Raw genomic sequence first — 17,908 nt, forward strand, 5'->3', positions numbered from 1 at the left:
CAATTAGTTGTTTATTTATAAATTGTTTCTATTCCAAATTCGACTTTATACCTGTTGAAGTAAAGCCATGCCTAATGACCTTGATGTCATCCGTATCAGAAAGCATGCACAATTACTAATGGTACTCAACTGTTTCAATTTACTTCTGCATACCTCTAAGGTGTACCAGGTTCGAAACTTATTATAGATATATTTTTTACATATAGATTTATTTCAGTTTTGTTTCGTGTAAGCACCACTAAATTCGTTTTCCAGAGCATAGATTTATTACTTCCAGCTATGGATTTTTAATTTTTATTTGTCGGGTGAAGGAGTGAGGATTAGTATATGGAGAAACATTCAATGTTGTACCCATTTCTATATTGAACAGTTTGTTTCCCCACCTTAAGTTTTCTGATAGATGTACTATGTTTCTCAAGCAATATTTTGGGGCACTGGATGTCGCTAAGTAGCTAAATCGTAAAATATTGTGATGAGACCGCTGAAATTGGAAGAATTTTAGCTATAGTTATTGAGATTAGAAAGTTTTGTAACGTAAGGACAAGGACTTTAGAAACCGTCCAATTTTTATTTTCACAATGTTACACATTTAAAAGTTTTATGGTTTCAGAAATGAAAATTCGGGTTTTTCCTTTTTACTCATGGGATGTTAGTAAGAGCTCATATTGACAGGTATCCGACTTGCGAAGTTGTCTTGGATTTTCCCAGACAGATCAATTAGACGCCAAACATGTTGGTAGAGGTGATAGGTCTCCTGTATAATCCAAAAAAGGTCGCAGAGTTTCTAACCACTTGGCCACCCCAATACCCCCATGCACTTTACACAGGTCACTTGGGTTTTCTAAAGTCTCATTGTTATCAAAGCAGATGGACTTGCTGCGGGAAAAGGAGTTGTAGTTGCAATGACTTTGGAGGAGGCATATGAAGTTGTTGATTCAATGTTGGTTGAGGGTATATTTGGTTCTGCGGGTTGCTCTGTGGTTATTGAGGAATTTCTGGAAGGAGAAGAAGCTTTGTTCTTTGCCTTGGTGGATGGTAAGAATGCCATACCTCTTGAATCAGCTCAGGACCATAAATGCGTTGGGGATGGTGATACAGGACCCAATACGGGTGGAATAGGTGCATACTCGCCAGCACTAATATTAACAGAAGAGCTGAAGTCTTTGGTTATGAGTTTTATAATCCTACCAACAGTGAAAGGAATGTCTGCTGAAGGCTGCAAGTTTGTTTGTTGGGGTCTTGTATGCAGGGCTCATGATTGAGAAAATAGGAGCACCTAAACTAATCGAGTACAATGTGTGTTTTGGAGATCCGGAGTGCCAGGTTAGTCATAACCCTAAGTTAACTTATCTCATCCAGGTTATTGTCAAGGTTCTTGAAAAAGTACTAATGTTAGAGTTGATGCCACCATACATGCAAGGTAATGAACCTACTCTTATATGGGCTTGGTCCAGGAATTTCCCTGGGTCAAAAGGCAACTCATTCATATTCAAAATCCATCATAAGTATGAATCAGTTGTCTGGCATGATAGGATGCTCACAACCCTTTCTTTGTGCAAAGAAGTTATAACAAATTATATGGTCGATTAGTTGCTCTAACTTCTAACTGTGATGGCACTGTTCCCATCAAAGAAAGAGCCTTACATGTGATTGTCGTTATGGTAGACTCCTCGCATATGCCAAGGTGACACATCATGAAGTCGTGCTGGGAATTGTACTTCCAGATGTTTTCTCATCGCCAGATCACCAAACTTAAAAAGAAAAAAATTATATAGATTACAGTGTCTATTGACCACAATTTCTTGCCAAGCCAAACACAATCGCAACCTCAAATGAAAATGATCATATTTCATATTCTGAGTTTTCATTATATAAATGTATCTGCCGTTCCTTGATTCTTTCTGCATGGACTGTTCAAACAGGTTCTGATGGTCCGGTTGGAATCTGATTTAGCACAAATACTACTTACGCAGCGATGGGTCTTCCCTCATATGGGCGGGGGTATGGAGTAGGAGAGTTGTTAAGGACATGACTTACTCTCAAGGCACTAATAATATAAAAGGAATTATTACTCTAGCAGAAGTAGCTGGTGTATAGGAGCGAATGACAAATTGTTTCTAGGTCATTCTAAGTAGATAAAACTTTAAATTTGAAAATAGTTGAGTTGCTAAGTTGCAACTGTTGGAGAATACCGAGTACAATAGGTTGGTCCTTAACACACGCATGCTAGCAAACCCACTATTTTAGTAAATGGAATACTGATTTTAGTAAGTTTAACTACAACAGAGCATGGTTTTAGCAGCGCCATACTCCATCGCTAAAGGTGCCTTTGAGCGTGGCAAAAGATCTGTCGCAACGCACCAGATGGCGTTGCAAAGGCGTGGCTAAAAAGTGCGTCTCAAATACTCAAATGCAACGCCAAAGGTGGCGTGGCAAATGTTTCTAGTTTGTTGCGACGCCTGAGGGTGCTGCTAATACACTAATTCCGTTGCTACTTCATTTATTAAAATTAAATTAATTGCAAATTTTTTTCAAACTATTTATGGCCAGATGGCGCCACAAAAGAGAGCTTGTAACAACTAGGATAAGCGTTGCAAAAGTGATACCTTTTAGCTACACAACTAGGCGCCGCAAAAGGCAACCTTTTGCAACACTATTTAAGTTATGGAAAGTTTAAATATTTGCCTATATAGTCGCGGAAATTTAAATATTTAGTTTGAACATTTGGCGGGCAAAAGACGCCCAAAATTTTAGCCACACACCAAAGCGTGGCAAAAGATATCTACGCTCTTTGTAGAATCAAAGCTTTTAGCTACACCAAAATTGTTGCGAATGATATAAACTCCTGTGCTTTATTTGGGACGCATTTAGCATTGCAAATGGTGCAATTCATACATATACCTGTACATTTCCATTTACATAATCCTGCCCAAAACAATTTTTATAGAACACAATAACCCTAAAACAATTCACCACAAATCATAACAAAATGAATTTCATTACTAAATCATTCAATACAAAAGATCTTAAAGAATTCACATAACTATTTTTTATGAAAAAACATCGTCTCACATAATCTTAACAACGTTCAACTAAATTTAGACGAATTATTCAAGACTAAAATTCCACAAATAATGTCTATAACATGCTAATTTGAGCAAAGATCCACTTTCGAGCTTCTTCTTGATTCTACTACTTCGGCGACCAATCGACCAATCTGCACAACAAATTAAAAAAAAAAAAAAATCACGTGAAAGTAAATTTATTAGAAACATTAATAAACCTAATATATACTCAAGTTGACAATGCATGTGAAACTATGCACCTCCTATATCGTAAAATTGGTGCCCATGGCCAAAAGCTTAGAAAGAACTTATCAAAGTTATAACTTCGATCACATTCATGAAGGTACATATCAAATAAGAAGACAAAAATAGTCAAAACTAATATAAAATGTAAGTAAAGGCGTAAGAAATTATACATAACAGTCATGTAATGTACTCCATATTACAGTAGCTAGATTTATACCCAACAAATTGCAGAAAGCAAGTGCAAATACCAAGATGATAAAGCACACAAGACAGTGAGACGCAATGTAATGCATCCACTTAATCCATAAACATCAACACAGTAGTTCTACTCGCAAAAAACAAAATCATCAAACGATGAAGTCAATACTGAAACTTGTCAAGGCTGTCGAAGTATGGGTGATCAAGTGCTGCCTTTGCTAAAATCCTACTTGCGGGATCATATTGGAGCATCTTCTACTTGTTTCAAGAAAAAAGATTAATATGTTAATAAGAGTTTTTCCTATACTTCACTGATTACTAGGTTTTAGCTGGTTTATAACTTAGCAACTGTACATTTAATGCCAATACACTCGGGAAAAATTGCTATGTAGACCTGATGAATGAAATAGGACAACAATGGCGATTAAAAAATGGTCATCAGAAATCCAACATTCGAAGCATTAAAACCTGACGTTGTTTCATCAAGTCCATCCAATGTTGTTATTTATTCGATTATTATGAATTCCATTAGCCAAGCTTTATGAGGTTCGTAAGACTTTATGAATTTTAGCATGCAACTTGACAAGTTAAATAAAACTTAGAAATGCAACTTGCAACTTAAAGCACCACTGATTACCGATAAAAGATCAACTCCCTCAGGTTCCAAATTTGGAACCGCGACGTTATAAGTTTTGAGGCTTCCACTGAGGATACTCGTGCCAATCTCGCAATGAACTAACTCCCGGCCACTGATCCTCAGATGGTGTTCCCAACAACCTTCAATGCAAAATAAGGTAACTCAGGTAATATGCAAAAGAAATAAGTAAAACAAAAGTACTGTAAAGAGCATATTCTCGGGGAGCATAACTGTACACCGCTATGACTACATAAAGACAAAGATTAGTTAAAACATTATAAATCAGCTTATTTCAGTTTCATCCACAAATGATAAATTGTTGAAATACCAGCTCAACAAGACATTATGCAATGTATAGTGGCCAAATTGACAGTTTTATCACACAAACAAGAAGAAAATGAGCAAATTGGAAAATTCCTAAATCGGGTGAATGGACCCAATCAATATTTTGCAACTTTAAAGATAAAATACATAATCTTTCAAATGCATTCCAGTAGAGGTGCATCACGCTTGACTTGACAAAAGTGTCATGATATTATACTATAAGACACTCTTCAAAGACAGCAAATAATGAGCTCCCACCTATCATGCTAAGGGGCAACCTAAACTCCGGAATCCCAACTTCATCTATTATAGTAGTATTCATATGTATAACTTGTTAGCAGTTTAGAACTATGCACATCAATCTCCTCACACAAACTTAAGAAACACAGGATCAAAGATGTCAACTTGTCATCAACTTCGGCTGTACTATCTATTGACTTGATGTCTAGACTCTAGTCCTCTTATGTCTCCATAGACCATGATAGAGTAGATCCAGTTGACTGTGCTTTATTGCTGTTTTAATTAGGTTTGCCAAATCAACTTGGTGAGTAAAAACTAACACCAAAGCGGACAAATAAATTCTAAAAATAATAATACAGGGACAAAATATTATATTGTCTAAATGCAAGTTAAAATGATGGAAAATCAGAGTTTCTGCTTTCGGTGGCATTATAATCGGGTTTTGGTGAACGAAGTCGTGCCCAACTATCATTTCCACGACCATAAATGCAAAGACATATATGAAGCTCCGGCATGTATGAGTTGATCTATCCTAAAATGTATGTGATGGTTACTAGTTGCAAGTTCGGACCACTTCCATCTACCCTTTGGTCCGTGTTTCCAATCGTGCAATTAGGCATCTTGAAATCATTGCACACACACACATGAATCTTATCGGATCACATGCATGTATTGCCAAAGCTAGCATGTTAACAATTTAAATATCTTCTCTAGAAATAGCAAATAATATGAATAATTATGAAACAAGAGTAAACCAATCCGATTCCTGAATGAGGATATATATCTTTAATGACTTAGTACGTACTGACACTCAATTAATCTTTTGTACAATGAATTAATGAAATGGCTATAGATGTTCAACAATAATGACAAACGAAGGCAACGATATACCAAATAACATGATGGGATGATCCAATTTTAGACCTCTATCAGGTAATATTTGACTAACTCAAATGTAGTTTGACAAAAACGCAACAGGTTGTTTCCCTGCAGAGCTATATGATTTATTTTGATCACACGTCTTTGAGCCACTCCATTCGCTTGGAGTCAGTCTTAGATGGGCACTAAAAACCCACTATTTTTTCAAGTTGAGGCTCCTACGAATTTGAAATTTCAAACGTGTATGCATTATTTTAGGGTCTAAGTTTCTCTGATAGGATGCACTCAAATATATATTTTTTTTTCAAGGGAAGGTCGTAACAAACCATTTATTACGCATAAAATCCAAAACGTCACGGTAATGGACATTCTCATATGAGCAGAAATATTCCTTGGGTTTGCTGATCATAAATGCATAATGAATCTACTTGTTTGTTTTTCTATTTACAGACTTTGTTTACTTTAACATAATATTCAGTTGAGAATATGGTCTGAAAATATGAAATTAACATAAGGAGAAAAAAAAAAAAAACAAACAAACAAAACTTACAGCCTATATATCCAAAATGGGATGCACAAACCAAGCTGGTAGCTAGTGATGATGACACTCACTATTTCACTAATACTAATGAGTAATAATTATATATCTATATCTTTAATGATGATATGACGATAGCTATATATCACAAGAAATGGTTTATGGTTTAAGGCCTATATAAGGTCGCATCCTTCCATCAGGATTTTATATTCATCTGCATTTGTTAATCATCAACTATCTGCTGCAATGGCAACCAAAGCTCCTGTTTTTATTGTGTTACTAGTTGTGTCTTCAATGTTTGTTATTTCCATTGCTAAGCCAAAGAAGCCACCACCTCAACTTAGATCACCACCACGATCGTCTTCCTTTAAGTTGGTGTCATCCCCATTTTTATAGTAATAATATAGTAGAAAAACCACTCTATTAGATAGTGCAGGTTCACCTTTAGAAGTATTAGTTTCTCTAGAATCAACTAAACCTTCTGCATGTTTTATTCCATAAGGGAACGATGTGATGGTTTAAAAAGCTTTAATTCACATACAGTGTACTTGAAGAGTGCCTCAAAACTTGTTTGAGGCAAAATTCTTCACTTTTATTTGTAGAAATATAAATATCCATTTCTACTTATTAAGGGAAAATTCTTTACAGAACAGTGAACTATTTGCTTTGTGAATTTCTCGTAAAATCAACACAAATTTGTGATAGACAAAGCAACAGAGAGAGGAAAGTACCTAAATATATGAAGCAACATTGCATTTCGTAATCACCGTGAAATAGGGCTTGTCTCCTCAACCATTTCAGCTACACCAAGAAAAAAAAAGTTTAGGAAGATGTAATTATTGTTGATTGAAAAATAAAAAGAATAGGGTTCTGAGACCAAATATGCATCCGGCCATGCACCACATATCGACACCGGTGGAGTAGTGTGTTGAGCCGAAAGCGTAACCTCTGGAGCTCTGTACGAGAGAGTTACAATCTGGTAATAATAATAAGAATTGAATAGCGAGAAGAAGGAAGGTTAGAGTTGAAATGGAAATGGAAAAGGAAAAGGAAAAGGAAAAGCAGACCACCTCATGTGTGTAGCTCTTGAGAGGAACGGTGAAGGCTCTTCCAAGGCCAAGATCGGCAATCTTGAGTATGCCCTTGTCCTTGTCAACCAAAAGATTTTGGGGTTTGAGATCTCTGTGAAGCACGCCAGATCGTGGCGATGGGCCACCCCTTTGCACAATTGGTAGAGGAAGCTCGGATGAGATCCGTGTCGAGGTACTTCCGAAGACCGTAGAGAAGGGGCTTCTGTTCTTGTTGTCGACGTGCTCGACACGCAGAGCAATCGGACCAGATAGAGACTCGAGAGAGCATCCGAAGGAGGGCAATCTCGCAAGAGCGGTTGGGGGCACACACACCTTCTTCGTCCATTTCCAGCCGCGTCTTCTTCAGGGCCACCAATTGACCGGTCGTCTTGTCCTGAGCCTTGTACACTTTCCCGTATGTCCCTTCTCCAACCTTCTCCAACTTCTCGTACTTGTGTACTTGTCCATGTACACAACCTATTATTGACAGAGAGTACAACGTACTATGAACACCAACAAAATTCAAAAGGCTCTTTTACTATCTCTGTTGATTGGGTTTTCAATATGGTGGGTGGCAGCAAGAGAAAAAGATGAGAAAAATAAAACCAATTTAGGGTTTTGGATTTTGGATTTTACTTTTTTATTTTTTGGTTTTTTGTTGGAGCGCCAACAATAAAAATAGGCCCGCCCATAAAAAAACCTTTAAAAGAAATTAACTCCCGCCCATAAAAAGCCCAATAGCAGCACTTCTCTAGCTGCAACACATACTACATCCAATAAAACATGGACATTTACAAAAGGTTTTTACAACGAAAGTGGCGTCACAAATGATTGAGTTAACTTTAACAGCAACAATGGCGTGGTAAATGATAAAGCTCTCTATAAAAATTGCATTTTATGTTTTTTGAAAAAAAAAATTATAACTATTTGCCACGCAAGAGGTGTCACAATAAATAAATTTATGTACAATTAAGCTAATAGCACGACAAACCTTTAGCAGCCCCATATGGTGTTGCAATAGGTGACCTTTAACAACAATTTTTTGGCATTGCAAAAGGGTGCGCTGCAAAAGACCCCTTTTGTTGTAGTTTACGATCAGCATTGGAAATGAACGGAGAAGTGGTGGAACGTGCGGAACCACATATTGGATCACTCCAGTCGGTCGCGGTCACCGACGCCGAAGTCGGCTCTATGCCGCTAACTATGCCCCCGCTTGGTCCCCCAAGCGGTGGAGGTTCCGTAAGCGGCGTCATGAGCACCGGCAGCGGGCGGTTGAGCAACTCAAGCGAACCGCCCTATCTTACTACTTAATAGGGACGAAGGGAGAAGGTTGTGAAGGTGGCCTCGTTATCCACACCTCCGTCGGATGAATGGAGGACCGACCGACCGGGTTTTCACGAAGTTGGCGGGTCCCGGAGTGCCCGTCAAAGGCGCTAAGCGATACCCCGGTGATCATCACCACCTGCACCTCACATCTCGGCACGCGGTGGAGCGTGTAACCCGCCTGCTTTCCCCCATTCAACTACATTTGTTCCCGTAATCCATAGCCTAACAGAACGCAGCGGCAGCGAGGGACAACCCGCCCATACAGCCGGCGGGAGGATGGCACTACATGGCAAAGACCGTCCGCGGCGAAACGCCGCGGCGCTGGCGTGGTAGGTAGGCCTACGGGGGAGCATAGCATAGGGAGGAAAAAGGAGCCCGGACGGTGGAAGAGCCGGGGAGCGGGTCATTTGACGGAAATGGAAGGCTTTCCGGCGGCTCATGAATTCTTGGAAAAAGGGAGTGATCCAATGGATCAATGAATAGATAGAGTCAACGGTGCGACACCGCAGTAGCTGCCTACACGCCGAATTAGCTTCGGGTCGGCGGTCTCAATTTCACACTGAGGATTTGCGAATGAATCTTTGGGCCCCTCGAATGGCGTGAGCGCGCGCGGGACCCGCGACGCACGGTTTTAGGGGATCCGCCGAAAGACCGCCGGCGCCCACCGACTAGAGGGACCGAAATTAATAGAGTACAAAACTTATCTTCAAGCTTTACCTTATTCTCGATCGTTCGAGGGCGTCGCGAGTCAATGAAATGAAGTCCTCTGTTTCTTTTTCGGAGGTGCCTTGACCCGCCAGCGAGAGAGATGACTAAGTGACATATGGAATATGGCGGCGACAACAAATGTCGTAGAAGGAGATAACAGGTGGAGCCAACGACCCACTAAGACTAACGTATCTACAACTACATCCCCGAAGCGCCAGCCAAACGGGGCGTGAATCACGAGATGCCAGCCGGAATGATCGGCCGGACGAGGCTAGGTCTGCTTCCCACCGCGTCCTTCCTTGTGTGTCGGAGATACAAAGCGAAAGTGCACCGGAAAAGAACGGAACTGGGTCGATCTATTCTATGGCGAAGCATCCGACGATATAACTGCACACTCACACGATCTTTGCCGAGATAGGAGCATTCGGTGGAACCGTGAACTACACTTGCGGATAGATGTGTGGGACGAGGGCTCGTGGTACCTTTTTCCCACCCTTCCCTCCTCTGCTTTGATAACCGTGTGAACGGAGAGTGGGCGAAGGGAAGGAGGTCCTCATATCTGAGTCGCCAAGACTTACTTGAGCGGTCGCGGGAGATTGGGGAATGGGTCGAGTAAACTCCCCTCGGGCCGGAAAAATCACGCACGAAGTCGACCTTTGATTTGATTGGTATTGATTTTTCTTAGTGATTGGAAAGGAGGGCGCCGGGTATGTTATAGAAAGGGAAGGCGAGGTATTCGAATGGCGAAGAGAGGCGCTTCGGCAGGAAGGAATGGAAATCGTCAAGGATGACTTCTTAGTTGGCTAAACGAGGGGGACCACGCCAGTGATTCTCTGAGCCGGTCCGGATTTCCAACGCCTCGAAACCGGTCGAGATAGATGACAAAGCACCCTTTTCCCCTCTTCCTTACCGGGAGGGCAATCTTCTCTTATGGCCTTCACCTCCCGCCCGGCCGAAATAGAACCCAGCCCCCTTCCCGATCCATTCATTTCGCAGCGGGGGATCAAGAGCTAAGCCCCTCCTATTCGAGGCGGGTGGCCTCGCCCCACAAGCACCCAACCTTCCTTTTGCTCTTCCTTCGGTTTGGCTCCCACCTAACGCCACCTAGGAGCCCTACTACTAAAAAAGGCTTACTTCAATTCCGGCCAAGAAGCCCCCTTGACTATAAGCAAAGTACCCAAGTGGTTGCGGGGAGCGAGACGCTTTCTTTCTAGGTTAGGTTTATGGATGGATTCAGTCAACAAAACTCCCTCCAACTCAATCAATATCAACAACATGTCGTGGACGAAAAGAAGCAAGGGATGAGCCTAACGCATCTAAAAGCTAACGCCAAGATACGTTTTCTTGCTTGACGGAACAAAAGAAGTAACTATCAAACAAACTAAGCCCCCGAAGTACCAAAGGTGCGCTCCGCCCGATGACTAAGAAATGGGTTTGCGCGACTGAAGGAAGTAGGGCTCCTATTGAAACGCTTTCCCTCCCTCAAAAGCGGACCAGCTTTCAATACTAGTTGTTACGTTCTGTTGCCATTTTTCCAATATAATTGAATAGCATGGCACGGGGCTAAGGTAACTCAAGTGGGAGAGCCGTGTTATGGGTGACCTTATTGCACGGTTCGAGAGCACTTGTGTATGTGATGCAAGTGAACGTGTACAAAAAGCATGCGTAAAAGTTTCGTTGTTCGTTCCGGTCGTCGACCCTATCTATGTTTCTCGATGGCCCAAGAACACGCTCATTCTTTAGCCGTAGAGACTTTTGAATTGCGAGGTACCATTACGAGCTCAATATATACTGAGTGTCATTCCGTGAAATAACTTCGAATTTCAAATCATTCACTTGCTTCAACTACTCATGCTATGGATGTGGGAGCATCAACTCCGTCCATGTGGGCTTCGAGGAACGGGAGAAATTGTTGGAATTCTATGAAAGAGTCCCGGGAGCCGGGATGCATGCCGGTTTCATACGACCGGTGGAGTGGCACAAGATCTGCCTCTTGGCTTATGTCGAGATATTGATTCCTCCACACAACAATTTGCTTCTCGTGATCGGCGAATCGAAGAAATTTCAACCGCAACCGTGATCCGGAAACAACGATTAGTGGATATTGGTAATGCTGTCCACGCCCGACAAGCAAAGGATTGGGGATTCAGTGGTGTAATGTTAAGAGGTCGTGCGACATGAAGACATTGATAGCAATATGGGGAAGTTCCCATCAGGCAACAACGGTTCTCCCGACCCTACTCAAGCATGCATATTATGTCGGTGAAGACTTGGTGTGAAGCCTTGGAGACGGCGTGCGGGGCTAGGGTGAGCCGGGGGGGACGTAAGTGAGCGAATGTGTGTAAAGCCCAGTCAAACATGACTGTTCTAGGCGGGCGGGCCACCACCTTCAAATGGTGTTGGTCCGTAGGACCGTGAACGGATTCGCCTCGCCTCTCTCGGCACGTCGGAACCGCATGAGTTCACCGGGGTGAGCACGGTCCGCCAAAATCGGCATAGGTTAGGTGCTATTGATGGAACATGGTAAGCCCATCTTTCTCCATATGGAAGTGCTGCGGGCACATAGAGATGTGGGTAGAGGAAGCCTAAAAAAGCGACGAGTAGAGGTCACACGTGACTGCACCGATAAGGTGGTCGACCGGGCTTTCTCCTTGATCAAAGCAGATCAGCTCGCCCCATTGGTCGGTCGAATCGGGCGGGCCCTGCCCCGAACGTCCGAATGAAATAGGTGGCGGGTTCTCTTTCTACAACCCTTTTGATATGATAGGCCCGCCCCTTCCCCTATCCCTTATGTTTAGGAGCGGGATCCACCCAGAACGCGACCGGTCTTGTGGTGAATGCGGAAGGCACGGACTCCGCGAACGTCCAGCCCCTCGAGAAAGAAAGCCTCAACCGAACCACATTCCTTTTGCGTGCGGATGTAGCTAAGTTTATTACTCTATTGGTCATAGTTCCCTGTTGTTGCGGCGGTGCTTTCGTTTTGCGCGTGAACCAACCAACAAACAAAAGGAAAGGATGCCTCTCGGGCATCCGAGAATGATTCGAGCCGTATGAAGGGAAACTCCCACGTCACGGTTTGCTTTGGGGAAGGAGCCCGATAGGGTCCCCCACCGACTTGGCCCGGCCTAAGTGAAAGTGAAGTGGTGGGCCTACCCATCCCAACCGGGGGTATCTTTGGGATTCGCGAAGAGCAAAGACCTTACGATGTTCATGACCAATCGGATCCCGACGCACCGGTAGGTACCGGAGGAGATCGCTATGATCGTTCATCGTATCCGTGATCGAAGAGATGCGACAAAGTGTTCGGATCATTGTGCAATGTCCTAATCAAATGCCTAGTGGCATGATCAAAGCCGATGATCGTAAGCTATGTCCTCCATCACGATGTCGAATGAAACTATCTATGGAATCGCGGCCGTGTGAAACGTAGATCATCGCCGTTCTTAACCGAGACTCGGTTTAAGCTCCGCCTCGAACCTTGTGGGGTTAGGAGTAAAGCATCCCGAGGTTGGCGATCTCGTTGGGCGTGGAGAAGCATTGGGAACCCCAATTTCTTTCTTCGAGCGGTTTCTTTTCCGTCCCCGCCCGGCATAAGCGCTTCGCTTCGGTTCTTCGAAGAATAAACTTACTTCTCCTTTCTTCATTGATCCGGGGAAAAAGGAACCGCCTACCGGTTGGGAAGCTAGACATCAAGTAAGTGGTTTGATGAGGATAACTAAGGCGACACGCCGGAGTTGGCTGGCGGCACAACAACAGTGGTGCCTTACCGCGACCGCAGCGGACGACGCGGTAGCGTTCTCGGGGTGGTGCTGCGGATTCCAATGTATCGCGTCCCAAGATCGAAACGAGCTTGCCGGGCGGACCACTGCCGTCCCATTCTTGAGTGGCTGGAGCGCAGCCATCTTATCCACTGACTAGCTAGAAGCTATCGCCGGTCGAAGCACTAAAAGAAAAGGACCGGAAACGCGGCGCATAGGAACCACGGGACCCGGGGGAGAAAAGGCGATGTACGGGATACGGGATCCTCGTAGTAGGTGGACCAACATCCAGCCGAGAGGGGCAGCCTTTAGAAGCAACAGGTTGGGAAACCAAGAGAACGCGCCGCGTTTTATTATCTTCTTCCCGCCTAGGAGTAGCAAAAAAGGGATTAGCATTATTGGCCCCATGATAAACCACTAACACCTTCCTCGTTGGGGCTCCGCAGCACCGGGAAAACGCTCTAGCGGCGGAAAATCGCCACTAGTTACGAAGCTCCAATAAGGTATCGAGAGGGCTATCACAAATGGTCGCGAAGTGCCCCTATTTGTAAAGTACCCCTCTTCCTATTTAGGGGTTGAGGCGAAATGGCTTGATGAACCGTTCCGTTAAGCCACGCGACGCCCCATTCACTTGCTTATCGTAGAGGCTGTAAGTACACAGTGCCCCCACAACTATGAATAGTATAGTGGGCTTGAAACACGAGAGTGCCCGCCCTTTCTTTCAAGTAGGCCACTTTTTCCGAACGCAACCGGGATAACCGTGACCATGTATATCTTTCTATTTCGTATTCGATCTTTGTCATTTCAAATGTCCGCTTCAACCACTGTTTCACCTCCCAAAAGCAAAGTTGGCTTGACGAGCCCAGATGAGATGAGGAAGCGGGAGCAAGAAAACCAATAATCTCTTTCTTGTCCTTCTACTTAAGGGGCAAAGAGAAGCGCTTTTACTACTGAGAAAAACGAACGGTCGGTAGCGAAGGTTCAAGACTTAGCCGGCGTTAGCGGGGTAGATTCTCATAGCGAGGCGCTTCGAAGTTAGCGGTTACCGTAATAGCGCCGGCCCCCTATGTGTTATAATGCTGAGCCAAGGACGCTCCGCCTTATCTATAGAAGCAGTCAACTGAGTTCTGAACAGCTCCTTGTTTTTGCGAAGCCCATTAATGATGAGCATCTACCTTGAGGGAACGTGAAGACTAGTTAAGGCAAGTGTCCAAGGAAGCATCCAAGAACGAACCATTAAGTTGCCAACCGATTACAAAAAGAAAAGCTTCCTTTTAGGCTAAGCATCTTCTTTGCCTTCCAAATGGGCTATTGCCACCTTGTCTTGCCTTATCTGTATGGCTTGGCTTACTAGCAGGTCTGGCCAGCAAGTGACGTACGGCTAGTGTAGAAAAAACTACGACCGTGACAAGGGGGCGGGCAGTCAGCCTCTATCAAGATGAATAGGAGTCACTTTTCGGGCTATACCATAGGTAGTCATACCCGGAAGAACGTACCACAAGACCTTCCCATGCTGAGCATACAGCACATAGCATCTAGTACCTTTCTATGACACCTATTACGTACGTAGGCTCATGCCCCCATTCCCTACGGATTTCTCAGATATCAGACTATGTAGGAAGGGCAATCTAATTTGATTGAGTCTTGATTACAATTACTATTACGACACTCCTTCTTGGTATAAGCAGGGGCTTCCGTGAAAAGTTCACTCACCTGAAGATGTCTGATCTGAGCTATACCTATAAGTGAAAGGCATTTATCGGCCTTCATTTCCATAGTCAACGATATTATGCTCCCCCTCCCCGTAGGAGGGCTTTTCCAGCTGGTTAACCATCAGAGTAATCCTTCTATTCCTCACATCAGCAAGTTTCGGATAGACTCACTTAAGTAACTAAAGTATACGAGGAAGAAAGTCAATATAGAATAGAATATCACATAACGCAAGCGTGACGAGTTGTGTGTGATAAACGTACGGCGTCTGCTTTTATTAATCCTTGTTCTTGCTGACCGTAGGAGAGATATGGATAAGCTGCCGATCCGGTCACTCCCTTTCTAAGACCGAGCCAACCAGAAGAATCAAAGTGCTTTCCCATTTCCACTCTATGTATTACCGAATAAAAGTCAATGTGATTGTTATGCCCATCGCTTGTTCCCCATCGATCCATCCCCGTCAACCCTTGCTTCTTTTTTTCTGATACATCTGACTGGTTTACTTTAAATCAATTTTCAGAGCACAGTTCCGATAGTACAGTTCAAGGTTCCGATAATTCATGTTCAAAACCATTCTATCTCTGTTTGCCGCCTATAACGGGCCCTGGTCAGGTCTTCTGCTCAGCATGTTTCTGCTGACCTGCCGGACAACATACCTGATGATCTTTCTTTCTGCGGGTGATTCTTCTGTTGTTCCTGTTGCTGCTATTACTTAACTATCCTCTGCAGTAGAGCCTGCTATCTTTTCCATGGGAACATCACAGTCTAGGGACCATGATGATTCACCTATCGTCTCTGATAAATCAAATAGTACTTCTGATGCACCAACTGTACTAGGTCCTTCTGCTGACTCGACATCCACACATCATATGACGACCCGGATTCAAGATGGGACCATCAAGCCTCGAAGTTACAGGGATCTGCACTATGGTCTTCTTCACTCTGCTTACTCTGATTTTTCTGAGCCTCGTTCAGTTCGTTCTGCTTTAAATAGTCCTCATTGGTATGCGGTCATGAAAGAAGAACCTAGTGCACTTCATCACATGGGATCTTGTTCCTAGAGACCCAGAGATGAATGTTGTTGGTTTGAAGTGGGTGTTCAAAAACCAAGCTAAAGGCAGATGGCTCCTTTTCCCTTTCTTTGCATTCTCTCTTTAGCGTTCGGTCCCCTTATTCGCAAGGGTCCCTTCTCTCGATTTGATAGAATTGCGTATAGTGAACACAGTAGGGCATTGAGGATAAAGAGCAGCATGCTAAGATTTCCATGTCAGCCGAGGAAATGTTTCAGCTCTCCAAGGTCTTTCATTTCAAATCTGATAGAAAGATGCTTTCGAACAGTTTGAATTTCTTCCAAGGCATCTCCAGTTATAATAAGATCATCCACATATAGTAGGATGATAGCAACCTTGCCTTTCAACCTTTTTACAAATAGGCTAGAATCACCTGTAGATACCTGGTAGCCACAGAATAATAGAAATTATGCAATTTCTCCGTACCAGGCCCTTGGCGCTTGTTTTTAAGCCATAAAGCGCCTTCTTTAATTTGCAAGCATAATGTGGATTCTTATTGCTAATGAATCCTTTGAGTTGCTCCATATAGATTTTTCTATCTAAGTCGCCATAAAGAAACGCATTCTTGACATCCATCTGCCATTGTTGCCAAGACTTACTTGCTGCCACTGACATGAGCATCCTGACTGTTGTCATCTTGGCCACTGGTGAAAACGTTTCATCATAATAAATTCCATATTGCTATTGCTGCGAGAAGCCACGAGCAACTAATCTTGCCTTATATCTCTCGATGGAACCATCACTTCACCTTGTATACCCATTTGCAGGAGATAGGCTTCACCCCTTCTGGTAATGGGACAAGTTCCCACGTCACATTCTTCTTTAAGTTTAAGGCCACAATTTATTCCTGCATTCTCCCACTCAAGAATGCCTTCAGCTTCTTCATATGAAATAGGCGCTTCAATATCTTGAGACATGTAACATTCTGAGTATGTTATAGCCTCAATGTAACTTGCATCAGCGTATTTCGGATTCGGCTTCCTCATCCTTGTAGATCTCCTAAGATCTGGTTGGTTGTTAACAACACCACCATCAATAGGTACAGTTACGTCTTGAAGAACCTGTTGATTTCTTTCCTCGTTGCATGCCTCCTCTCGAATACTTGGACTTATTAATCTTCTAACACCTGTTGTCCATGGACTCGAAGATCTCCGAGTAGTAGAAGTAGATGGCTCAGGTTCTAAGTCAAGCATAGCACTAGATTCTGGTGGTACTATATGAACATTCTCATCACGTGCCTCTGTTTCTGGTGCTTCTACGTTGTTCGCTGTCCACCATGTGGAGACACATACACTTTCTCATTTGTAGGATCAATGCATCTCCATCCTTTCTTTCGTTGGTCATATCCAACTTTAATGCATCTAATCGCCTTCTTTTCCAACTTGGTCCTTAGTTGGTCTGGAACAAACACATAACAGATACAGCCAAACACCCGGAAGTGTGATACTGTTGGTTTCTTGTTGTACAAAACTTGGTAAGGCGACCGGAAACCAAGCTTTGCTTGAGGCAATCTGTTAATAACATGCGCTGCAGTTTCCATACACTCAGCCCAAAAGCGTGGTACTACATTCTTCGCATGAATCATGCTACGACAGGTCTCAGCCAAGTGTCTATTTTTTCTTTCTGCGACTCCGTTTTGTTGAGGACTGTATGAACAAGTAAACTGGTGACGGATCCCATGCTCTTGTAAGTAATCCTCAAACACATTTAAGTATATTATCCAGTGCACTCAAAAGGGAATAATAAAATGTTATGATGTTCCTAGGGTACCCCCGGGTACGAGGGCCAGTCCCTGCTCTGTTACCCCTCCCCCTAAACTAGCATGGGACAAATAATAGCATAGAATCTGGCTTGCGGGAAATCCGGAATATATGGTACGTTCCTATCCCTTGGGAAGTTTGATCAATCTTCCTCTCCCGGTCAACTGCGGAAAACCTTCTCAATTCAATTGCCGATTTTTGAGCCTATCTCGCGTTTTCAAGCCCTCTTATGGTCTTTGTACTAGTTCTGCTTTCACAGGCTCTTTAACTAGCCCTGATCTGCCGTCCAATCCATATACATTCATTCTACTCGGTAAATATGGCTTAGCCAGCTCTCTGCCCGCCTCTCCTTTATTGATAGGCTCGGTAGGCTACGTAA

At 43.3% G+C, this 17,908-nt stretch overlaps 1 protein-coding gene and 3 pseudogenes across 2 annotated transcripts; 2 read left to right on the forward strand and 2 right to left on the reverse strand.

Moving 5' to 3' along the window:
• Positions 1-67: 67 nt before the first annotated feature.
• LOC147495150 (phosphoribosylamine--glycine ligase-like) lies at positions 68-2,012 on the forward strand (annotated as a pseudogene).
• Positions 2,013-3,506: 1,494 nt separating this feature from the next.
• On the reverse strand, positions 3,507-7,732 carry LOC147495151 (cyclin-dependent kinase B1-1-like; annotated as a pseudogene).
• A 167-nt stretch (positions 7,733-7,899) lies between these two features.
• Positions 7,900-10,761, reverse strand: LOC147495152 (uncharacterized). Its single transcript, XM_086568319.1, is given in 9 exon segments — positions 7,900-7,964; positions 9,321-9,371; positions 9,374-9,554; positions 9,557-9,576; positions 9,579-9,646; positions 9,648-9,730; positions 10,098-10,185; positions 10,187-10,325; positions 10,749-10,761. Coding segments are annotated over 9 exon segments (708 nt in total).
• On the forward strand, positions 10,179-12,787 carry LOC147495153 (NADH dehydrogenase [ubiquinone] iron-sulfur protein 2-like; annotated as a pseudogene). The gene is made up of 2 exons (XR_015199549.1): positions 10,179-11,398; positions 12,421-12,787. The product of XR_015199549.1 is annotated as an NADH dehydrogenase [ubiquinone] iron-sulfur protein 2-like (transcript).
• Positions 12,788-17,908: the final 5,121 nt, after the last annotated feature.

This window comes from Coptis chinensis, chromosome 6, assembly GCF_015680905.1.
Source record: "Coptis chinensis isolate HL-2020 chromosome 6, ASM1568090v1, whole genome shotgun sequence".
Taxonomy (NCBI): domain Eukaryota; kingdom Viridiplantae; phylum Streptophyta; class Magnoliopsida; order Ranunculales; family Ranunculaceae; genus Coptis; species Coptis chinensis.